The sequence below is a fragment of the Carettochelys insculpta genome, chromosome 20 (assembly GCF_033958435.1).
Source record: "Carettochelys insculpta isolate YL-2023 chromosome 20, ASM3395843v1, whole genome shotgun sequence".
In the NCBI taxonomy this organism is placed as follows: Eukaryota; Metazoa; Chordata; order Testudines; family Carettochelyidae; genus Carettochelys; species Carettochelys insculpta.
This window is the reverse complement of record NC_134156.1, coordinates 10,705,376-10,729,751: the sequence shown is the minus strand read 5'-3', so window position 1 is coordinate 10,729,751 and position 24,376 is coordinate 10,705,376. Positions and strand designations below refer to the sequence as shown.

The window sequence follows — 24,376 nt, the reverse complement described above, 5'->3', positions numbered from 1 at the left end:
AGCTCCCATTTTGCAGTCCACTCTGCATGGTTGGATCCCTGCACCTGTGCAGTTGCAATGCATGAATCCAGTTATCTGGGCTACATTTGGTGATCATCCTAATACCATTCACGTACAGAGAAATTTAATTTTGGCTTTAGTACCCGGAAGAGGGGAGATTATATGCTGCACACTTGCACTAGCACAACAATATATACTGTCTTTAACAAAGATAAGATAACTTGCCCTCCCCCATAAAATAACCCTGCTGATTTAGTCTTCACAATCCCTACTGCTGTTAACCCCTCCCCCACCACCATGATGGCTTCAGTAAAGGTCTCAGCCAAATTGAAGTGGACACAAACTTCGCGGGAAAGGAGGAATATTAACCTGTTTCTCAGAGTTGTAATATTCAGGAGCTGGAAGGGCATAATGATGGCACACAGAGCCTGACAGGTTGTCCATCAGCTTCAACTCTCCTTCCAGAGATTCCTGGATCAGCAGTGATATGGTATCAAACAAGTGTCTTTCCTGGGAGGGGTGCCATAAAGCATGCAGAAGAATAAGGCAAGCCAAAAAGAGAGAGAGAAAGTGAGGGACGGAGATGAAAGAGAGGGCCAGGAAGAGAGAAAAGGGCAGGGGAAAAGAGAAGAAAATCATAGTTTTCAGAGGGATCAGCAGTAATAGAAATGGTCAGGAAGGAAAAGGATGAGACAGAGGAGGAAAGAGAACAGTGCAGTAATATCAGAGTCAGAAGCTTTCTCAGACATCACCAGAGACAGGACCAAAGCCAGATGCCGCAGGGAACTTGGCTTGGGCCCATCTTCAGACATTACTCTCATCCTGAAAGCCCATAACTAGTCATTCCGAGTCACAGGAGTCTGGTGGGGCCATTGTAACAGAATCCATTTGCGTCTTACCAGGAATTTGTAATGAAACTATAGCTGTGGAACTTCTATAAAACACTTAGCAGCAACATTTTCAAACATGGGGGGGCCTAGTGTTAAGTACCTAAATCCATACCTGGGCTCCACAGAAATGAAAGTGCCCTGACTGTTGTAGGAGCCAAGCATTCTCCGATCTCACTAGCTTTCACGGAGATTGTGGCTGCTCAACATAGGTGAATATCAGGACACTAATCAAGGTGGGTTAGGTAGATAAATATGGGATTAGGTTTCTAAATTTAAGCTCCCACCCTTAAAAAGGTTGGCCTTCATGTATACAGCAGAAATATTATGTATAACAACATCTAATTTTCACAATTATTAAAAGTCATTTTAAAGTTCTCTCCTTTGTGCAGGGAAGAGCCAATATGTACAATGAAATGAGGATCTTTGTTACAGTCACTGGCACGCGATACAAATATTCTAGGGAATGTGCAAGCAAAGGAGCATGCTGACCACATGACCTTGCAGGAGTGCATTCTGAGAACTGTATTCCTCTACCATCATGTAGTTGAGCACCAGATTTGTTGCGGAGAATAATTTGTTTTGGTAGGAAGGAAATCAAATGATCATGGTTATTTCAGAATAAAACCATTCTGAGATTTTTGAAGTATCTGTTTTGGTGGAAAGAGCAATGAATAGAGTCTGAAGAATATATGAGAGGATGGAGTAAACCTCTCCCAGCACACTTCCAAAGAGGGGATAAGCCAAATGAAATTTCTAAAGCTGCTTGAACAGCTGATGGTATCATTCTAATTGTTCTGTTTCTCCACCTATTTGTTTGCTTTGCTTAGCTTAGCTGCTGATCTGTGCCTATGCTGAAGATGACCAGCCACACAATCTATAATCATTCTCTCTCTCTCTCTCTCTCTCTCTGTCTCATTGTTGCTGATGCAGAAAGAGATCAATATAGGATAATCCCAGAAAAGACTGAAGCAAACAGACTGAAAAGATAAAGGAGAAAATCTTGTGCTCTGTTGCTGGGATGGAGGAAAGGACACAGTAAATACATTAGCTCCCCATACAGCAGAAGGGCAGGCCTGCAACCCTCGGCTTGATAGAGAATATTACCAGATTAGCTACAGCCTTGGCCAATATTGTCTAGTTAGGCAACAGTCAAGCCCACTGTTTGCCCAAACACCAAATGTGCAGTGTACCATATGTGCTCAGAGGGTATGTGTGTCTGTCTGTCTATGGAGAGATAGCAGGGGAGGTGAAAGCACATTTGTTTGTAAAGGTACAGCAAGATATAATTTACCAAGGAGGTCCCTGTTTTTATCCTGAACTACTTTTACTTCTGCTGTCAGGACAGCTCTGGGATCCGCCTCATACTTCTGGGATCCACCATGTATCTTAATAGTGAGAGACATGGTCCAACAGCTTAGGGACAGAAAATAAGCTTAAACAGACATTTACTCTGTCTTCATTGCTAAATATCAACAAATGGATTTCTCAGCCATGAGACTACTCATTAGTTTACCTACTAAAAGGGCAAATACAGGTCTTTTAATTTACTCCTGTGAAACTCAAGATTTTCTATTTTATAAGTAATAGGAGCTAAATAGGTGGATGTAAAAGTTAAAACACAATTACAGATCTTGGCTACGTCTACACGTGAAGCCAACATTTCGATGTAGCAACATCGAAATAGGCTATTTCGATGAGTAACGTCTACATGTCCTCCAGGGCTGGCAACGTCGATGTTCAACTTCGACGTTGCGCAGCACCACATCGAAATAGGCGCTGCGAGGGAACGTCTACACACCAAAGTAGTACACATCGAAATAAGGGTGCCAGGCACAGCTGCAGACAGGGTCACAGGGCGGACTCAACAGCAAGCCGCTCCCTTAAAGGGCCCCTCCCAGACACAGTTGCACTAAACAACACAAGATACACAGAGCCTACAACTGGTTGCAGACCCTGTGCCTGCAGCATGGATCCCCAGCTGCCGCAGCAGCAGCCAGAAGCCCTGGGCTAAGGGCTGCTGCCCACGGTGACCATAGAGCCCTGCAGGGGCTGGAGAGAGAGCATCTCTCAACCCCTCAGCTGATGGCCGCCATGGCGGACCCCACTATTTCGAAGTTGCGGGATGCGCAACGACTACACGGTCCCTACTTCGACGTTCAACGTCGAAGTAGGGCGCTATTCCTATCCCCTCATGGGGTTAGCGACTTCGACGTCTCGCCGCCTAACGTCGAAGTTAACTTCGAAATAGCGCCTGGTGCGTGTAGCCGTGACAGGTGCTATTTCGAAGTTAGTGCCGCTACTTCGAAGTAGCGTGCACGTGTAGACACGGCTCTTGCAATCATCTGGGCATCTGAACAGAGACTGGCCTATTTGTGTGTGTGTATAATTGTGCTTCAGGGCCCCGCTAATGAAATAAGGAGCAGTCTGAGTCCCCTCATGTGCCCAGTTCTCAGGCAGGATTCACTCAGAAACTGGTTTTGAGAGACTAGTGAAAGTCCTTTAGAGCTTACACATATAAGCAGTGCAGTATCAACAACTGTGGCTCTATGGCCCTGGGCCTGCACCACTAAAGTCGAGAGGAACTTTGCCATGGACTTCGGTGGGGGTAGAATCAAGCTCTCAGTGGATTTGACTATTATTAAATAATCTTGTCTAGGGAGCACGGGTGTGTAGGTGTGTACATTTTAAACCTTAATTTCCATAAAACATAAATGTTATGTATTATTTAAAAGAAAAAAAAAGCCATCGATAACTATTACCATCAATGGCTATTAGCCAGGATGGGTTGGGGTGGCTGGAAATGGTTGACATTGTCAATTTGACAATCACCTGTTCTGTTCACTCCTTCTGGGGCATCTGGCATTGGCCACTGTCAGAAGACAGGATACTGGGCTAGGTGGATCTTTGGTCTGACCCATTGCAGTCATTCTTATGTTCTTACAAAATTACACCTCTCGGGCCTGCCTCTGCTCTCACACTAGTTGTATGCTGATATAACTCCATTCACTTCAGTGGCGTTACTGCAGATTTGTCTAAGTGTGAATGAGAGGAGGCTCAGACGCCCTCCGTATTTTCCCCATATGAGCAACGCAGGAACCCGAACAAAATCCTGGAAGAGAAACTCTCCTTCATGTCTGGAGCCAGATCTGAACTCTGTGGCTTGGGCCCATCTCTAGAACAGACACAGAGCTCTTTGCACCTGAACAGAAGTGACAATCTGGTGTGAAGGTCTCTACATCATAGCAAAGAGTATCACAACAGGCAGGAAGTCCCTCAATGGACAGAGAGGAATACAACTCCCCAATGCACTGTACACTCAGTCCTTCACTGGGTTTCGTGCATCTCCTCCCTTAGCAAATAGGCAGGCCAACCTGCTCTTCATCCTCCACCTGAGATTCTCACCATAGGGTAAGCTAATGACAGCTGAGAATCCACCTTGAATTGCATGGGATTGGTACACCCTCTGGAGTTCTCGGGCCTTTCTCCACCATTACTGCCTGTCCACGCAAAGAGGTCTGGGGCAGGGAGTGGGCCTGAAGTGATAGTCTTCATTTCCATCTCCAGCTCTGCTTCCAGCTCTGCCTCCTCTTTGGCTTCCTTGTTGCTCTCTTCCAGGTGTTTCATGAGCACAGCAATCACCACGTTCACCAGGACAAACTGGGCCGTCAGCACAAAGGAGACGAAGTAGATGGGTGAGATGACTGTGTTGTAACAGGTGGACTCCTGGTCGCAGTCACGCAATGTGTCCTGGTGATAGGGAGAAAAATGATTATGGAAACACACAAAACTCCAGTTCACCACACAGGGCCTGATCTCAACAGTTGCTTTCCCTGCATCCCGCAAGCATAAGGCCCAAAGGGACGACTGTCTACTGAGGACCTATAGATGATGTGACTAGTTTCATGGATAATTTTCACATCCATCTAGAACAGCAAACTACCCCTCAGCAAAACCTCACCCACTCGAGTCATGTGTAAGATGACCAACACTGGAGGAGTATCCAGCCCTGCACGTAGGCACAAAGAAAACATGAGCTATTCTCAGTACATCCCTACAGGCAATGCCTATCTGCTCCTCAGGCCCACCAACAGGGGTGGGGAGGGCAGACAGGGCCTTTGCTCCAGGCCTGGCATTTCAAAGGGGCTGCAACTGGAGCTCTGGGTCCTTTTGAATTGCCACGGCAGCACTGCTGCACCCTGCGTGCAACTGTGAGGAAGCAGGAGAGCCAGCACCCTGGTCCAGGCAGCACTGAGGGCCAAATGTCCTAGGCTCCGCCCCTTCCACCTTAGGCCCCACCCCCCCAGGGCCCAACGCTGGGATCCCCTTCCCACCTTGCCTCAGGGCCCATGGCAGCTGTTGGTGCCGCTGCTGCTCCTTTATAATCCCAGAGAACGAGCTTATCCTAGATTCTCCATTCTGAAAGGCCATTTTGCAAGGTTACACTCAGTGAAAGATCAACAGTGCCGTGGTCAATTTTCTAGAGTTCAGTTTAGCACATCTGGTGGGATGCACTAAATCGAACTGACAGGGCACCCCTGTCAGCATTGGTATGCCTGCTTCTTGCGAGGAGGAAGGGAAGTCAATGGGAGTGTTTGACCTCCTGTAGTGGAAATCGTGCTGAAGTGCGAATTAAGGTACATTGACTCGAGGTACATAATTAATGTAGCTGGAGCTGTGTATCGATCTTCCCCATTAGTGTAGGTCTGGCTTTAAAGTGCAGCTATTCCAATGGACACAGGCAACATCAGTTGCACGTTTGGTTTATTTGTTTCAGTGTGATAGCAACAATCCTAATAACAATAATAACAACAACAATCCTACTGGAGCCCCTGTACAAAACACACCACTCATTTGAACTAATGCCTCAACCTCTTGTCCGCAAGCTACCACCTGTGAACTTACAATGCATCTGAGGGCCAGAAAACCCAGGTCCTGTCAGGCAAGAGTTAAAAAGTATTGCTTTGAGAAAATGCCCAGGCCCCGAATCAACAAATCCAGGGACTGTCACAGCTTGAGTGCCACATCTGATTCTGTTATTGGGTGGGAACAGAGAGAGAAAGTCTGTAATGCTAGAAATTGTCATCAACACTCAGTCTCCAGGGATCTCTTACCTTCATTATCCCATTCCAATTGTCCCCGGTTGAGACCCGGAAGAGCGTTAAAAAGGCCATTCCAAAGTTTCTAAAAGTGGCATGCCGCCCTAGCCCCTCGCAGTGGTGTGTCTCATCGCATTCTGTGTGATCAACCAGAAGAATCTCGTTTAGACATGATCTCTTGCACATTCCCCCTCACTACAGCTATTTCCTTCTGCTGCCTGTACAGCTAGCTCTGCGGAGAACTTACCAAGGTCACCAAACAGCTCCACTCCAAGAGCTGCAAATATGAAAAACAACAACATGAAGAGAAGACCCAGATTCCCCACCTGGAAAGAGAAAAAGAAATAGGGAGGGAGAACAATATTAATTGACAGAGAGGGAGCCGTGCTAGTCTATACACTATCAAAACAAAAAGCAGTCAAGTAGCACTTTAAAGACTAGCAAAATAGTTTATTAGGTGAGCTTTCGTGGGACAGACCCACTTCTTCAGACCATAGCCAGACCAGAACAGACTCAATATTTAGGGCACAGAGAACCAAAAACAGTAAGCAAGGAGGACAAATCAGAAACAGATAATCAAGGTGAGCAAATCAGAGAGTGGAGGGGTGGGGGGGAAGGTCAAGAATTAGATTGAGTTAAGTATGCAGACGAGCCCCTATAAGCTGTGTCTACACGTGCACGCTACTTCGAAGTAGCGGCACTAACTTCGAAATAGCGCCCGTCGCGGCTACACACGTCGGGCGCTATTTCGAAGTTAACTTCGACGTTAGGCGGCGAGACGTCGAAGTCGCTAACCTCATGAGGGGATCGGAATAGCGCCCTACTTCGACATTCAACGTCGAAGTAGGGACCGTGTAGACGATCCGCGTCCCGCAACGTCGAAATTGCCGGGTCCTCCATGGCGGCCATCAGCTGGGGGGTTGAGAGATGCTCTCTCTCCAGCCCCTGCGGGGCTCTATGGTCACCGTGGGCAGCAGCCCTTAGCCCAGGGCTTCTGGCTGCTGCTGCGGCAGCTGGGGATCCATGCTGCAGGCACAGGGTCTGCAACCAGTTGTCGGCTCTGTGTATCTTGTGTTGTTTAGTGCAACTGTGTCTGGGAGGGGCCCTTTAAGGGAGCGGCTTGCTGTTGAGTCCGCCCTGTGACCCTGTCTGCAGCTGTGCCTGGCACCCTTATTTCGATGTGTGCTACTGTGGCGTGTAGACGTTCCCTCGCTGCGCCTATTTCGATGTGGTGCTGCACAACGTCGATGTTGAACATCGACGTTGGCAGCCCTGGAGGACGTGTAGACTTTATTCATCGAAATAGCCTATTTCGATGTCGCCACATCGAAATAGGCTACTTCGATGTAGGCTTCACGTGTAGACGTAGCCATAGTGACCAAGGAAGTTCCCATCCCGATTCAAACCATGTGTTAATGGAACTTCCTTGGTCACTATAGGGGCTTGTCTGCATACTTAACTCAATCTAATTCTTGATCTTCCCCCTCACCCCTCCACTCTCTCTGATTTGCTCACCTTGATTATCTTTTTCTGATTTGTCCTCCTTCCTTACTGTTTTTGGTTCTCTGTGTCTTAAATATTGAGTCTGTTCTGGTATGGCTATGGTCTGAAGAAGTGGGTCTGTCCCACGAAAGCTCACCTAATAAACTATTTTGCTAGTCTTTAAAGTGCTACTTGACTGCTTTTTGTTTTGACAATATTAATTGATGTTCCACTACATCCGCTTCTCACCGTATTCTTTCACACAATTTAACCCCTGAGGGGGCGATATGACCTGGATAACTTCTGAGATTAAGTTTTTAAAGGGAAATGCAATTTTCTACTGCCAATATAGACAGAAACCAGGGGACAGTCCACAAACAGCCAACTGCAATAAGGTTTTAATTCTGGTCCTGGTGAGATTTTTTTTTTCTGCGAAGACAATGAATTACCTGAGGCAGTGCTTGCATGACTGTGTCCAGCAGGGCTCTCATCCCTACAGCCATCTTCAGCAACTTTAACACTGCAGAAAAGTGACAGTTCAGAAGGTTAGTGCTGCAGCATTAGTGTGGAGACAGATTTTAGAGCTGGGAAGATCCCTCAAGCATAAAATCATGTCAAGTGCTCCCCATTAGCAACTAAAATTTAAGGCCTTGTTATAGAGTGCTGGGTTGTCCAGATGCTGTTAGAATCCTGTGAATAGCAGCATCTTGTGTCTTCAGGCATCAGGAAAGAATCACCATATTATTTTCTCTCTCTCTCTCTCTGGATTGGGCAATGCTAGGAATGTAAGAGTGACCTTTTCTTCTGACAGCGTCTTCTTCTCAGTGTAGTAAACAGGTTTAGAAAGGTCAGTGTTACCAGATGTACATTCCTTTAGAATTCTGCTTACAGCTAAACAGTTATGAAGCCGGATTCAGGCCATTGACTTAGCAAAGCTTATACCAAGGATGTAATTTGCCCCTTTAGGGGTCTCTCTCATTTGGGTCTTGAATCCAGTACTAAATATACAGCCCTGAGGATATCCTTCCCTGAGTTATGACCCTGAATCTTTTTTTTCTCATCCTTGGTTTGAACTAACCACCATCTGAGAAGTCCTGTGGCACCTCAGAGACTAACAAATTTACTAGGTCATGAGCTTTCGTGGCCCACATCATCAGAATTTCATCTGATGAAGTTGGTTTAGCCTACGAAAGCTCATGACTTAATGAATTTATTAGTCTCTAAGGTGCCACAGGACAGCTTGTTGTTTTTGAAGTTACAGGCTAACACGACTACCCCCTGAGACTTTTTATCTTCTGAGGGCCACACCTGCCTGCCTTCCCCCCTAATTTACGTGGGCATTGATTTCGTGTTCTTTTCGGTAAGAGGTGAGTTTCCAGGTGGAAACTGCAAATGCTTTTCCTTTTGTATTGTACCTAATGTACAGGAAACTGCCTCTGAGACTCCATTTCTGGCTTCAACTGCATTTCATCTACTTCCATTCTATTTTTGCTTCAGGTAGAATAACAGCCATGAATGATAACTTTGCTTGACAATACTGTCCCCCATGAAGCTCTCAAAGCACTTTACAAACAGTTAGGGCCAGATTTCCAAAGGGGCTGAGCACTTCAGGCTTACACTGACATCAGCTGGGACTTCGGATGTTCAGCTCTTCTGAAAATTAGACCCTAAACAAGTAAGCCTCATCACCATCATCTCCAGGGCACATCTGGATACAAAGCAAAGGAGACATGTTCTCTCACACAATAACAAGGGGGAACATTGCAAGGGAAATCAAATTTATTAACCACCTTGTTGTTTTTAATAAGTTGCTGACTCTCTAGTGCATGGCTGTGATGTGCTCTGAAACCCCAGTCTAATTTCCAGATATTTGAGACATACTTGATTTCAAGAGCATGCCAAACTTTGCTTTTCAAGGTTCATCCATGAATGAAATTCATAGTGGATTCTCTTTTCTAAGAAGATCTACATCTTCCAGTGGCCTTGAGGAACACGTGGTCAGTTGGCTCGGCTCCCTGGCTCTTCTGGGATGTTTTCCCCTCTTTTGTTCCCTTATTTGCTTACAATGTGTTGATGCCAGAACAAAATGCACTGCGAAGGGTATGTGGCATGCAGTTGTTTCCCAAGCACATCACAGGCAGAAAAGCACCTCAAACAAAAATGATTTCCACATTGATGCTGTCTTACCTCGAGCAATCCTCAACACCCTCATTATACGGATAATGGTGGGGTTAATGGGCAGCGAGGCATTCACTTCAATCTCTTCCAAAGTGATTCCCATGATAGACAGCAGCACAATTGCCAGGTCTAATTGGTTCCATCTGAAGACAACACAAAATCACGGGGACTAAGGTATTTGCAGTGGGCGTTGGTTTGTTTTAAACACATTCCAGTCATTTCAGTGGCACTAAGGCTTCAAATAAATGACTTTTGAAACTTTATTTGAGGGGATTGTACAAAATTTATTTTTAGATTATGGGATCAGCCAACCTTAAACCAAATACAAAGCCATGGCTGAGTTTATACCCGGGATAATCCAGACATCATCCTAAATTCAGCAACCTTGGTGCAGCCTTTTGCCAGGCAAAACTCTTACTGAACTCATTGGGTGCATTGCCCAAGTAAGAACTGCAAGATTTGCTACAACGTTCAGTCACTGTAACACAGTGAAACTGGGCAAAAGGAAACATACAAGGATTATGCCATGGTGAAAGGCCCTCTAGAAAGACTTAAATTAGATAGATAGAAAGGTTGGTCACAACAGTGATGTCGGATTAGCTAGAAGTTGGAGAGGAATGATTTTCTTTAGGGAAGAAGTCTGGCATAACTCCAAAGGTTTTTGACATTCGCCTTGAGGAAGATGAAAAAAGTGAGGACAGGGGGATGGGGGTGGCTGACATTAAATGTAGCAAGATCTTAACTCAGTTACAGCTCATCATAAACCAGTAGGGACAATGCCTGCAGTTCCTCCTGGTCTGTTGCTCTCACCAGGACAGCACTGTCCAGTCCACAGTGGGAAGAAAGATGAGACTTGACAGTTGTCTTGGTAAGAGGAGAGTTCATTTTTCTTTTTTTGTGGGAGATGCACATCTCCTACAACTGGAAGGAACCTTGGGAGGTCAGCTAGTCCAGTCCTCTGCCCTCTTGGCAAGACCAAGCACCATCCCTGACATCTATATGCCCCAATCCCTAAATGGCCTCTGCAAAAATTGAGCTCACAACTCTGGATTTAGCAGGTCAATGCTCAAACCACTGAGCTATCCTTCCCCCTCAGATTATATTTTGTGATATAGCAAGAACATGGGGTTAAATTCAGGACCTATGAAGCTCCCAAGGACATCTCAATGCCAAAATCAATAGTGATGTAAGTTACACATCAGGCCTAAATATGGTAGCAAGAGGGTGTAACTGCATAAAGCAGTCGCTTGCCCTGATTTGCTGTTCAGTGCTGTACAATAAAGAGGCCCCGCCTTGTTTTTTTCCTAGGCCTCATTCTGCTCCAGCACAAACCAAAAATAACTCCACTGAAGTCCTGGTTGTTACACCCGTATCATTACAGTGTGTGAAGAAAATCAGCCCTGCACTGTAAAAATCATACCCATTCCACCCATTAATAAAATCTAAGGCTAGAAGAGACCTCAGGAGATCATCTAGTCCATTCACTGCCAGTTACATTCTTTCCTCCCACTTGCAAATGGACATTCAGGGTCCAAATCTCCTCTCACAGGGATGGTAATCTGATTGATGTGGCTGAAGCAGCACTGGTGTGAAACTGTTACCATGGGAAGAGCATCAGGGTCTCAATATTCAGCTTTCACCACTGTCTTGCATCACCCTTGAATTTGGACCAGTATCTACTGAGTGTCCAGTGCTGTCACAGACATGCAGGATCTAATCTTTTTTACCTGTCTTGGAAGAACCGGCGAAACCCAAAGGCAATCAGCTTGAAAACAGATTCCAAGACAAAGATGACAGTGAAGATGTAATTGCAAATCTTCAGCGCTTCATCAAGAACCTGGAACATGGATACAAAACTGAGGTTAGCTGCACACTTCGCTGCATGGTTTTGCTGCCATCCTGCTGCCACCAGAATTATGCATTGCATAAGAAACAAATGATGACTGAAGAAGGCATTCCTCCTGGTTCACTTCAGTTCCAGGAGGAACTAGTAAGGAGTCCCTGCATTTAGGAGCATGCAGGAACTAATTGTGCACGGTGCCTGCACAGTCTCTCCAAGCCACACTGGAGCAGAGAGGTGGCACAAAGCCAGTGCACTATTCCAGGCCCCCTGGAGACTATGTGAAGCTGGGAACAATGCAGTGTGTAGCCTGCAAAACATTTAAGGACCATTTAGATGAGAGTGAGTCACCAAGTAACTGCTGCCTCCATGGTCCTAAATGGCAGAAAGGCCTTTTGCACATTCAAGGCAAGGGGAGGGCTCTTTGCACCATACCTGCCCTCGTGCAACAGTGTATGCGGTCTGGTTTGAGGTTTCTACAATTCCTGGCACAAGCTATAAGAAATTCACCATAAAACCAGTCCCTCACCTTGAGCTCACAGGAAGACACTAGATATGGATAAAGAATCAGACAATATTGAATTCCCTACTTCTTTCCCCTGAGTCACAACCTTGCCACTAACTATAGGTGCCCTGTAGGCAGTGACAACTATTACACCATCGATTGCTAACTAACAGTAGAAATGCCATTATTCCAAAGGTCCTCTTAGTAAAAGAGGGCAGGTGTAATAGGATCTTGGATTTCCTGCCTAAGAAATGTGCATTGTATTTCTCATTGCTGAAAGGTGTGACAGTACTAGCTGGGCCTGGGCCATGGGAAGGTGATGTGGGAGAGGGTAATATTACACAGGTCCTTGCCTAGGGGTGTGAAAGACTGAAGTTTGGTGACAAAGCTGTAGGTGAGGTAATGGCAGTGTGTGGTTCACTGATGAGTAATACAAGAGGCAATAATAGATTTGGATGTGTTTCCAAGGGGTACGTTAAACCTTGTGAGTTGCAGCAGTTCCTTGGTTATCCAGTCCTTTTTTAAAGGTTCTCCAGATGTTTTACAAACTAATTCCATGATTGCGAGCCATCCCTGGGAAAGACAGGGCTGAGGGCAAAAGAGCAAAGACCTTTTCCCCACATTGTGCGCTTCTCCTGGGGCTAACAGATATGGGCTACATCTACATGTGCACGCAACATCGAAATAGCTTATTTCGATGTAGCGACAACGAAATAGGCTATTTCGATGAATAACATCTACACGTCCTCCAGGGCTGGCAACGTCGACGTTCAACGTCGATGTTGGACAGCACCACATCGAAATAGACGCGGCGAGGGAACGTCTACACGCCAAAGTAGCACACATCGAAATAAGGGTGCCAGGAACAGCTGCAGACAGGGTCACAGGGCGGACTAGCGCTTCCGGGGCAACAGCTAGCCGCTCCCTTAAAGGGCCCCTCCCAGACACACGCAGCCTGCACAGCACGCGGTCTGCAGAGCCATAGGCACGCACACCTCGAGTGACACAGTCATGGACTCCCAGCAGCAGCAGCAGCAGCAGCAGCAGCAGCAGCAGCAGCAGCAGCCAGAGGTCCACACAGCTGCCCCTGTAGGAGCAGTGCTCGCCCTGCTCCATGCCATGCAGGAGGCAGCTAAGCACATCCTTGCCACAGAGGAGGAGCTGCCCGCAGGGGAGGAGGACGCAACCCCCAACCCTGCAGCACCCCGCCCCCCCTCCCCGCCGCACACGCCGCCGGCTGTGGAGCTACCCCACGAGCACCGACTGGTGGGAGCGGGTGGTGCTCGGAGAGTGGGACGATGACCGCTGGCTTCAGAACTTTCGCATGAGCTGGCAGACATTTCTGGAGCTATGCCAGTGGCTCACCCCCGCACTGAGGCACCAGGACACCGCCATGCGGCATGCCCTCAGCGTCGAGAAATGGGTCGGCATCGCTGTCTGGAAGCTGGCCACTCCAGACAGCTACCGATCCGTGGGCCAGCAGTTTGGCGTAGGCAAGGCCACCGTCGGGGCTGTCCTCATGGAGGTAAGAGGACCCATGGGGGGAGGGGGAGGCAGCCCTGGCAGGGGAGGGGGGCCCTGGCAAGGAAGGGGAGGGGAGGGGAGCGGGGCCCTGGCAGGGGAGGGCCACACACACCCTGCACACCCCTCATTGGTGTTCTCCCATGTGCTTCCCCTGCAGGTCGTCCGCGCCATCAACGCCCTGCTCCTCCACAGGCTCGTGAGGCTTGGGGACCCGGATGCCGCCATCGCGGGCTTTGCCACCCTGGGCTTCCCCAGTTGCTTCGGGGCTCTGGATGGGACTCACATCCCCATCTGCACCCTGGAGCACAGTGGAGGACGTTACTTAAACAGGAAGGGCTACCACGCAGTGGTCCTCCAGGCCTTGGTGGACAGCCGGGGCCATTTCTTGGACATTTATGTGGGCTGGCCTGGCAGCACCCACGACGCCTGGGTATTCCAGAACTCCGGCCTGTGCCACCAGCTGGAGGCGGGGACCTACATCCCCCAGTGGGAGATCCCTGTGGGGGACACCACCATGCCCCTCTGCATCATCACAGATGCGGCATAGCCCCTCCGGCCCTGGCTCATGCACCCGTACACGGGCCATCTGTCTGCCAGCCAGGAGTGCTTCAACCTGCGCCTGAACCACGCGCGCCAGGTGGTGGAGTGCACATTTGGCCGCCTCAAAGGGCGCTGGAGGTGTCTCCTCACCCGCCTTGATGCGGGCCCCACCAACATCCCCCAGATTGTGGGCGCACGCAGCGCCCTACACAACCTGGTCGAGAGCAAGGGGGAGGCCTTCTTTCAGAGCTGGGCTGTGGAGGCTGGCAGGGCCGATGTGCAGCCACCCGCTGCCCCCAGTTGCCAGGTGGACCCCGAAGGGACCCGGGTCCAGAAGGCCCTGCAGGCCCATTTCGATGAGGCCGTGGGGTGAACGCTGGCAGGCCCCTCACTGCCCCCCTCCATCCTCCACAACACTCCCTGCCCCTACGCCCACACCACAGAGCACCCAAGAGCACCCCCCCCCTTTCTTGTAAATAAAAGCATACGTTTGTTCGTCAAATCAAATAGCTGTAGAACTCTTATTATTATTATCAAGACTAACTATTTACAGGCAAAAATCAAACTTATATATATAGGTATTATAAATAAGGATAAGATGAAAGGGGAAGACAAGGAAGGGGAGAACTATGTACATGGGGGGGCAAGGATCAGCATAGCAACAGGGGTCTAATATAAAAACTATTTACAAAATAACATAAAACTGGGGGGAATATATACAAAGGGGGGGGCCACGTCCTGGGCCCCACACCCCCTAATGTCCAGCACTGGGGGTGGGCGGCCGCGATCCACGCCTCGGCCTCAGCCCTGGCCGGGGCTGGCTGGGGGCCGGGCGGACCGGTAGATATGGCCGGCGGGTGTCAGCTGGCCCCAGGTCCCCCTCAGCGGAAGGGCCCTCGGTGATGGGTGGCGGTGCGACGGCAGATGGCGCAGTAGGTGGAGCAGGCAGGGTGGGAGCTGCGGCGGCCGGCGCGGCATGGGGAGCCAGGTAGTCGGCGATACGGTTGACGGTCCGCATGAAGGCCCCCTATGCCTCCTGGCGCCAGGCCAGCGCCCGCTCCTGCAGCTGGAGGCGGCGCTCCTCCACCGGCAGCCGCTGCTCGGTGACCTCCAGCTGCCGACGGTGGATGGCCAGCAGCTGGGGGTCCGTCGCCGTCGGGTGGTGGTGCTGGGTCCGCCATCTTCCCCGCCGTGGGGCTGGTCGGTCCTCCGCCTAGGGGCTGGCCTGGAGTGATGGCCCCGGTGGGCTGTCCAGGACCACTGACACCTCGCCGGCGCTCTCCAGTCCTTCCGATGGTGCAGTTGCGGAACACAGGAGGTGGGGGAAGAAGAGTGGAGACAGCCATTAGTGTGGGCCCCGAGCTGTGGCCCTTGTCCCCCCACCCCTCTGCTGCAGGTTCCCCATCCCTGTCCCCAGGAGATGCTGCTGCTGCTGGGTGTCCCACCCCCTCCCACCAGGGGACCCTCGAGGTTCCGTTCCCCCCAGCCCTGGGGATAGGGCATGGCACTGTCGTGCTGGGGGGCAGGGGCTGATGCACTCTTCTGACGAACATGCCACTGCCGTCCTTGGGGCCATGGTCATCTGGACATGAGGAGGGCCCTGGTCATATCTATTACCCCCGCCCCTCAACCCCGGGGGTGTGCACTGGGGGGGTACATACCTGATGGTCCACTTCCACGGTCGGGGGACACCCGGTGGGCGGACGCACGGCTGGAGCTCCTCGAGGACAGCACGATCCGCAGGCCGGCGTCGCTGGAGGAGGACTCTCCCTCCTCCTCCCCCTCCTCCGGTGCCCTGGGGGTGGCCTCCTGGGGGGGCCCCCAGGGTGCGGGGCTTGCCTCTGGGGCGGACTCCACCTCCGGGGCCTGCTGGGGCTCGTCGGCCGATGTATCAAGCGTGGCTGGAGGGGAGGAGGTGTGCTGGGGGCCCAGGATGTCCCTGAGCTCTCTGTAAAAGGGGCAAGTGACGGGGGCGGCCCCAGATCGGCCGGCCGCGTCCCGAGCCCGGGCGTAACCCTGCTGCAGCTCCTTCACTTTACTCCGGACATGATCTGGAGTGCGGGCAGGGTGACCCCGGGCGGCCAGGCCCTCGGCCAGCCGAGTGAACGCATCCACATTCCACCTCTTGCTCCCCATTACCTGGAGCACCTCCTCCTCACTCCAGAGCCCCAGCAGGTCCCGAAGCTCGGCCTCCGTCCAGGCGGGGCCCTGCTGCCGCTTCCCGGCCTGGCTGCCAGCCTGCGAGCCCTGGCTCCCCTTGGGGGGGCTGCCCTGGGGGCACTTAGGGGGTTGGGGGGTGGCCATCACAGCTGTGGGGGGTATCCGTGGCTGCGGAGGAGCGTGCAGGCTAGCTGCGTGGCAATGCCGCTGCCTGCACGCTCTCTCAGCTTCCTGCACAGGAAGGCAGGGGGCGGGGAGCTTTAAGGGGCCGCTGCACGCGGCCACCATTGAGCTCAGGGGCTGGGCAGAGCATCTCTCAACCCCTCAGCTGATGGCCGCCATGGAGGACCCCGCAATTTCGAAGTTGCGGGACGTGCAACGACTACACGTTCCCTACTTCGACGTTGAACGTCGAAGTAGGGCGCTATTCCCATCCCCTGACGGGGTTAGCGACTTCGACATCTCGCTGCCTAACGTCTATGTTAACTTCGAAACAGCGCCCAACACGTGTAGCCATGATGGGCGCTATTTGGAAGTTGGCGCTGCTACTTCGAAGTAGCCGGCACGTGTAGACGCAGCCATGTTGGAGCATAAGCTTTTGTGGGCAAAGACTCGCTTTGTCAGGTGCGTCTTATGCTCCAAAATCTCTGTTAGTCTATCAGGTTCCACAAGACTTCTTGTTGTTTTTGAAGACACCGAGTAACTCGGCTACCCCTCTGATACTTGTCCCCTGGGGATGACCACCATCATCATTCCACTGTCCTATAAGGCTGTGGGTGCTGTGGCTCCCAGGAGGACAACTCTCTCAAGTCTAACTGGTCAATCAGAACAGTCCACATCTGGCATTGTTGCCTGTCCCATGAGAAGATATGAAGCAGAGCTAGCTGCCTGGTGATGGAGAGTGCACCTGATTCAAGGCAGCAGCTGAGCGTCCCAGAAGGCACTGCATCTATCAAACACCTCTAGGGTACCTCAGTAGTAACCCCCCACAACTGCACACTGTGACTTCTTGACACGATTTACCCCAAATATCAATCGAAGGAAACCCCTTAGCTTGCCCCTGAAATGCAGCCCTACCTAGGAAAGAAAGCTTAAGCTATGAAACAGCCCTCGGCAACACTGCAGACAAGTTTAACGCTTCCCTGCCAAAACTGCCCTGGCAGACTGGAATTGGCCAATGCAGGGTTTGTTCAAACCACTTATGCCTCTGTCCATACTGCAATACTGCTTGAAATGTGAAACGTAGAACTAGGGTTCTAAGGACAAAAGTCCCTTCTCACCCATGTCTGCTTACCGATTCCATTCACCATGCTGGTGAATTATGATGTTGGATATAAAGCTCTGAAGAACGTTCATCTGTTTAAACATCTCCAGGACACTAATCAAATCCCAGCTTGGATTTAGTCACCTTGGCACTGATTCAGCAAAGTGCATATGCACACGTATGACTTTAATCAGACAAGTAATCCCATTCACTGCCATGTGACTAGTTTCATTTTTACATTATTATGTACATGTGGGACAACGGGGGTCTTAGATAAAGAATTTTACTTTTCTTAAGGGAAAAATATGACTAATGTGTTTATAATACAAGTAAAAGTGTCACCATGAAATGACTGTAATAAGCACAGGCCCTAGAGTAATTCTAATGCAAGCTCCTTAGCTAAGGAGTGAATTAATCAGAAAGTGACTGAATCATGTCTTGTGCTTCCCAGTGTATTGAAAGGTGACCTGAAAAGGAAAAAGAAATGGGGCTTGTGCCCTTTTACTTATTTGGCTAGTTTACAAAGAGCTGTCTGTGTGTGTCTCCCCTGCCCTCACTTTACTTGCTATTTACATTAGACATGCAGGTCCTGTCGAGCCTCAAAGGCTATTTCGCCCTCACTGTGATTTGCATTTATTCATTTTGAAAGGACCTAATAAAACTAAGTACAATTTATACAGCAGCAGCAATTTCCATCTCAATCTTCAGCACAAGATGCTCTGCTTCCCAGTACAGGTTGTTCTTACCGTTATCTGAATAGATCCAAGAAATAAGAGCCTGACACTTAATAGATTAAGAGTCCGATTTGCAGAAATGCAGGGTAGTCATACCTTGAATAGAAAGCAATGGTAGTCACTACCTTTGAAAATCAGGCACTATAAAGGGTGACCATCTGTCCCGTTTTGGGCAGGACAGCCCCATATTTCAGGCGCCATCCCAGCATCCCGGTTTATTTTGCCAAAGGGGCTAATTGCCCCATATTCCACTTGTTTACTAGCCACCCGACGTCCCCTGGATGTGGGGAGCTGGAGCCAGACCCTCGCGGTGGCGTGGCTGCTGCCCAGCTTCCTCCAGGTGCGGGGAGCCGGAGCCAGACCCGTTCAGCGGCCACCCGACTTTTCCTGGTTGTGGGGAGCTGGGAACTTTGCTGGCCCAAGTCACAGGGCATCCACCACCTGACTTCCAGGTAGGTGACCATCCATCCATTTTGGCCAGGATGGCGTCATCCCCGTGTCCCATATTTGGCCAGGGGAGATATGGTCACCTTACCACTATGTAGATTTGATTGCTGAATGTACAGGCTAGACATTGAGGCAAATCTACTGTTTTCCATGTCTTCACTAGGAAAGAAGGTGTATTTTTAATGAGCCTTAGCTGAGGTGTTAAAATCCTAGCATAGGCAAGGTGTTCGTAGTTATAACGCATGTAGATTCAAACACGCATCTTTTCTAGAGCAGACACGAGCAGTGGGAGATTTGCATGAGTAAAGATTCCAGGAGCTGACTGAGAAAGATTATAGTCTTTTACTAAGTGTTACCATAGAAACACTTAGTCACAGAGAAAATTTCAGGAAAAATAAAATCACAGGCAACTGGCTGGAGGAATTTTCAACCCAACTTTTCCCACTAGGGTGGCAGGTTTTTTAAACATTCTTAGAATATTTATAAATGACAGATAACAGATGAGGGAGCTGAGGTACAGAGATAACTTTCATCATCAGTTACAGAAACAACAGCAGGGTTGCACGGGCTAGAGCCGCCCTCCTGTGATCCTGAGCATCTGGCTCAGTTCGCTGCCTACACAGCCACACTTTTATTGCTGTTGTCACTTGAGCTAACTCTGATCTACATCTAGACCAGTGGTTCCCAACCGAGGGTCCATGAGGTATTGCAGGGGAATCCATGAAAAAAATAAAAGATAAATAACAATGATCATAGAAAACAAGTTTTAAATAAATTGCAAGGTTACACTCAACTTTTATTTTTGAATGAAATATTTTCCAATAATGCTATTAATTGCAGTCCAAAACCCTATATTGTGGTTTTCATTTTCATTTAATGAAGTGTACGTAGCAGCTAGAATTGGCTTTGATGCGGGGTGGTCCACGAACAGTTTGGGGGGCAACTGGGAGTCTGTGAATGGTTTGGGGGAATGATTCGGGGTCCACCTAGTGAAAAGTTTGAGAACGACAAAGCTGGCCTGAGAATGTCTACATGTGTTGCAATCTCACCACTAGATGGTCATATAGACCTACCCTAAGTGACTAGTGAAGGGGTCAGGCAGCAACACTGGGAACAGAGGCCAGAACTCCCAACTCCCACTCCTCTTCTCTAACCTCTCACTGGCTCAGGCACCTTGAGCCTGATGCTGACCATGCAAAATCATCACCCCAAATTGATGAAGTTCTGTACAACTAAACGAGCCCTGGTTCCTCCCATCTCTAGCATTCAGTGTAAGCTGAGACCGTTTCTTTCCACCATTCGTCACTGGCCATCGTCAGCTTCTTTTTCTCCTAGTACCTTTGGCTGTCGGTAGTGCTCCATGGCCATTGTGATCACGTTGAGGCCAATCACTCCCGTGATGAACAAATCCAAGTAATGGCTTGTGCACATCTGGTGGATCAGAAGGCGGAAGCGAGAGTAGTCGGAATAGTAGGGTTTACACTGTGCTTCTGAAATGGGAGGGGGAGAAGAGGGGAGAGGCAGATCAGCTCGTTACTCTGTGTCTCAGACATGAATTCGCTTTCACTTTCCAACCTTCAAAATGCTTTTCATATGGATTACAATAAGGGCTTTTTTATTTCTGGGTGGTATGTTACCAGCCTTAATGTGTAGCATGGCTACCAAAAACACAAATCCATTTAAACTTCTTTAATGTAACATGCACGATACTCAGCCTTTTAGTACTAGGGATGAGGTGAGCACAGCTGAGGGATTACTCTGGCTTCCAGGAACTGTTTCATTGAAAAAGCCCTACTTTTTAAAAACCTAACAAGGAAACAAAAATAATAAATGCACAAAACCAGTATCTGAAGAGTAAGTTCATGCTTCAGATTCTGCACAAGACTGGTATTGAGAATGGTTTCAAGAACATAGGCCATTTGTTTATTGGCCTTATTTGAAGAGGCTGCAATAAACTCAGCTCATCTCCTTTGCAGACAATTATAGGTCTAGACAAAATTTGACACTTCCACTGTCAGAGCTCTGAAAAACACTGAATAACTTCTGTGGAAAACTGGTCAGTCTGCCTTAACATCTAGAAAACAACCATTCTCTATTTAATCACAATGACCGAATTGTGGATTTCACTGTTCAATTTACTTCCATGTTCGGTTGCATTGGGCCTGATACATACTCTTCAGACACGGATGGACTGTTTCAGGAGATAAACTAATTTACTCACCTAATCTCTAATGAGAAAATGCCAAGGCTGAGTATATAATTCAGCACAATTTTCCAGGAGGCATTATAATGCAGATTGAAGTGGAAAGGACTGTCTTCAACATGTCAGTGAATGATATTATTCTGGTAATTAGATGATCAACTGGTTATGAAAATTATTGAGCTGAGAGAATTACACGGCTCGATATTTAGCACTGCTGAACAAATGTGAGGTTTGAGACATTACTTCAGATAGACATTTGGGCATAATGAAGTCGTGAATTTATAGATATCAGTTATCCAGAGGGAGAACTAACTTCAAGTTTTGCTGCGGATATAATTTGATTTGTACATAGCCAATGAGTCTGCAATCAAAGCCATAGATGTAACATACACTCTTTGCTTCATAAGGACATGGGATCCCCCAAAATATCATAAGATTTCTTGTTTTCTCACTAAGACAGACTTTTCCCTTGAAGCTTAAGAACTAGAGACAAATCATACAGCAGCTGATATGGTAAGGGTTTGGAATTCCCAAAATTCTACTCCCATGTCATAAAATAAAAGGCAGTATTACTATTCACTTTTGGATGTGCACTATGCTGAAGGTGATCTGTACTGCAGTGCAAAAACATAATTGTGATGAAAAGGTCTATTAAATGAATTTTAATGCTGAATCTATTGAGCACTTACAAAAGCCAAACTGGTGACTTGCTGACTCATCCGACTTTTTGTCAGGGATCTCAAAATCTGCATAAATCTCCATAAAGCTCAGATATCTTGATCACATTATGCTAAATTATGAGAAAGAAATTAACTAAAATGTTTGAATACAATTAAGTTTGGAATAGGGCCTACTTATGGTTATCATTTCAAAAAGAAATGCCATCGTAATTTGATCGCTGATTTCTTTCTGGTTTCTGCATAATTCACATTCAAAAAGGAAAATGTCAACATTTCTGCCTCTTCTTGCCATGGATTTACTTATGAATAATTATACTGGAATTCAGATGTTTTAGCTTTGATTGGCAGGTAATTCCAAATCCCACAGAACAGCACCGCAGCACTTAGAATACAGCAGGGATTTACAATGCGGTTGTAAAAATGTTACCTGTGCAGAGGCCCTGCACCTGGACAGTAATAGGATGACCTTATAAACAGGGTTGTCAAATCTTCCCCAAACTGTTAGCTTCTTTTTACCTTTTGGAGAACACGGCCCTGGACTTTTCAAAGTCAAGTGCTTCTCCTTGCCTGAATTTGAAAGTCAGCATCACAGATACATCTGCAACACTCCTAATTTATAGACTGTTGATATTTTATCCTCTGCCAGTAGCTTTATTAACAGGGATTTTCTCAACCCTGTTTATAAATCATACCATCATTCATTTCCCTTTCTTAGCATGCCAGTCATGCGTATTAGCGAAACACAGATATTACCTTGAAATGAACCACAAACAGAAATACCATGCTGCCTGCAGGCTACAAATTAATAGCTACTGCATTTAGGTAGGCAGGGAACTTCTTGAACAGAGCAGTTGCTTTTCTTGCTGGTGGTAAGAGGAAGCCATATTGAAGATCACTTAGAAAGATTGGCTCTTTCCAGGTGTAAATTCCGTGCCCCCATTAAACAGCATTATCCATATTTATTGAAGGAAAAAAAATCTAAACAATACCAACATCTTGGGAAATACAGACATCTGTTAAGCTCCAGGTGGTGAACCTCACAACCAACACAACACCACATTACTGTACTGTTACAATACACTGTGTCAAGAACAACAAGAGCTCCAGGTTAGTCTAGGTCATTCCTGGAAAGGTTAGCTCACTTCCTGGCATACAGAGAGTTAAAGAAAAAGAAAAGAAATGGCAGAATAAGACGCCAAGAGGATGCAAGATACAGCAAAAGCCCACGACAAAATATCTGACAGAGAAACAGGTTCTAAATCAAGCTGCTTCACTGAGGCTGGGTGAAGGAGACGGAATAAACTCAAATATTCATATACAATTAAATTGGAAAGATCGCCAGCACCATGGAGGTTGGACAATCTAGTCATCAGATCCATTTTCCTACTAACCCCAGGAAATGACCATCTTCAGCCTGATGGGCAGCTGAGTCTATTGCCACAGCTGCCTAACGCTGTGGGCACTTGGGTTGAGTTTATCTTTTCTAGCGGCCCTCATCCAAGCCGTTTCCTGAACTATGTGCCATGTGATGGGGTCATTATTACAAACAATTGCCTTATGCAGGAAGTGGAACCAATGAGCTGCATGAGTGTAGGGTCCCTCATAATCTTGGATATTAACTAAACAGTTCTCATAACAAGAACTACTAAAGCATCACTTCTGTCTGGAAAGCGATTCCGTAATTCAATGACTGTTACCATCAACGACTCACTTGCTCCATGTATGAATAAAAGTGGTTTTCCTAACAACTAGTACCATAACAGAAAGTCAAGCTCCATTGTCTAAGGCTTGCATAGCACCAACAATGAAGACTGTCTGCATGGAATTCTGTAGACAACACAGGAGCCAGAAGAGAAACCAGCTCGCTGGCTATTAGTTGTGTTCACTCGGCAGGGCTAGAGGAAATAAAAGGCACCAAGAGACCAGGCTGGACTCTGAATTCATCCCTGGGGAGCAGAAAGTTGCCATCTTTCCAGTGATGCTTTTCAGAGTAGAACTGCGCTGAACTGCATAACCAACCGAAGCGGGCATTTACGAGAGATGGTAAAATTCCATTATGGAATGCGTCTCTTTGTTGAAGTCTACATTTATTTGAGGGTTGAGAGTAGGCAGACTGTGAACTTTGAGCACATTAAGCAGCTGGATTTACAAACTGTATTGAGAGCATTAGGTTTAAAATGTTTTGCACTGAAGGAACTTTTACATTTAAACACATCATTTTATTCGGCTTTTATCACACTAAAAGGTATTTGTAAAGCATAATGGAAAATGATAAATTATTCCCATGGAGACATTTCCATCTATGATAGGATGTAGATCCAAAATAATAATCATAATACTAATCTCCACTAGATATGAGTAAACAGCACAGACACACAGTATAACATCTCATCTTCACATAAAGGAAGTCCTTTGTAAAATGCAAAGACATATGGAAGTTTTGGGTCCTCAGCCTTGGCTGTCTCATCACACTACCAAAGGCTTGACTGGTGCAACATCAATATTGATTCCCTAGCATCACAAAAATCTGAAAGAGGACTTTCTATTCTTTCCCTTTGATGACTGAAGAGCAGCACAGCACATTTAATAATACTGGTTCCAATAAACGACAATAAAAAGAAATACAAAGCACAGATCTGACAATCACACACTTTTAAAGGTAAGCTGCACGTTTCTTTCTGAGTCTGCATTGGGTAATGGCCAGTTTTGGAATGAGATCAAAGCATTAAACAAAACAAAGAAAAAGCTAGATGAAGCTCTGAATGACTGGAAGAAGTCTGATGTAGTGAAGATGCTCATACAACCAAAATAAAACAAAAAACAAACCACCTAG

The 24,376-nt window shown here is 47.7% G+C and overlaps 1 protein-coding gene across 1 annotated transcript in view; it reads right to left on the bottom strand.

Annotated features, from left to right (window-relative positions):
• The window catches only part of CACNA1G (calcium voltage-gated channel subunit alpha1 G), a 199,046-nt gene that overhangs the window by 19,884 nt on the left and 154,786 nt on the right, over positions 1–24,376 (bottom strand). The window contains exons 25-32 of the mRNA XM_075014142.1: positions 19,999–20,150; positions 11,374–11,483; positions 9,656–9,789; positions 7,918–7,988; positions 6,234–6,312; positions 6,002–6,123; positions 4,293–4,637; positions 370–510 (exon numbers count right to left, since the gene is read on the bottom strand). Coding sequence (XP_074870243.1) covers positions 370–510; positions 4,293–4,637; positions 6,002–6,123; positions 6,234–6,312; positions 7,918–7,988; positions 9,656–9,789; positions 11,374–11,483; positions 19,999–20,150 — 1,154 coding nt within the window. The remainder of the gene's footprint in view (positions 1–369; positions 511–4,292; positions 4,638–6,001; positions 6,124–6,233; positions 6,313–7,917; positions 7,989–9,655; positions 9,790–11,373; positions 11,484–19,998; positions 20,151–24,376) is intronic.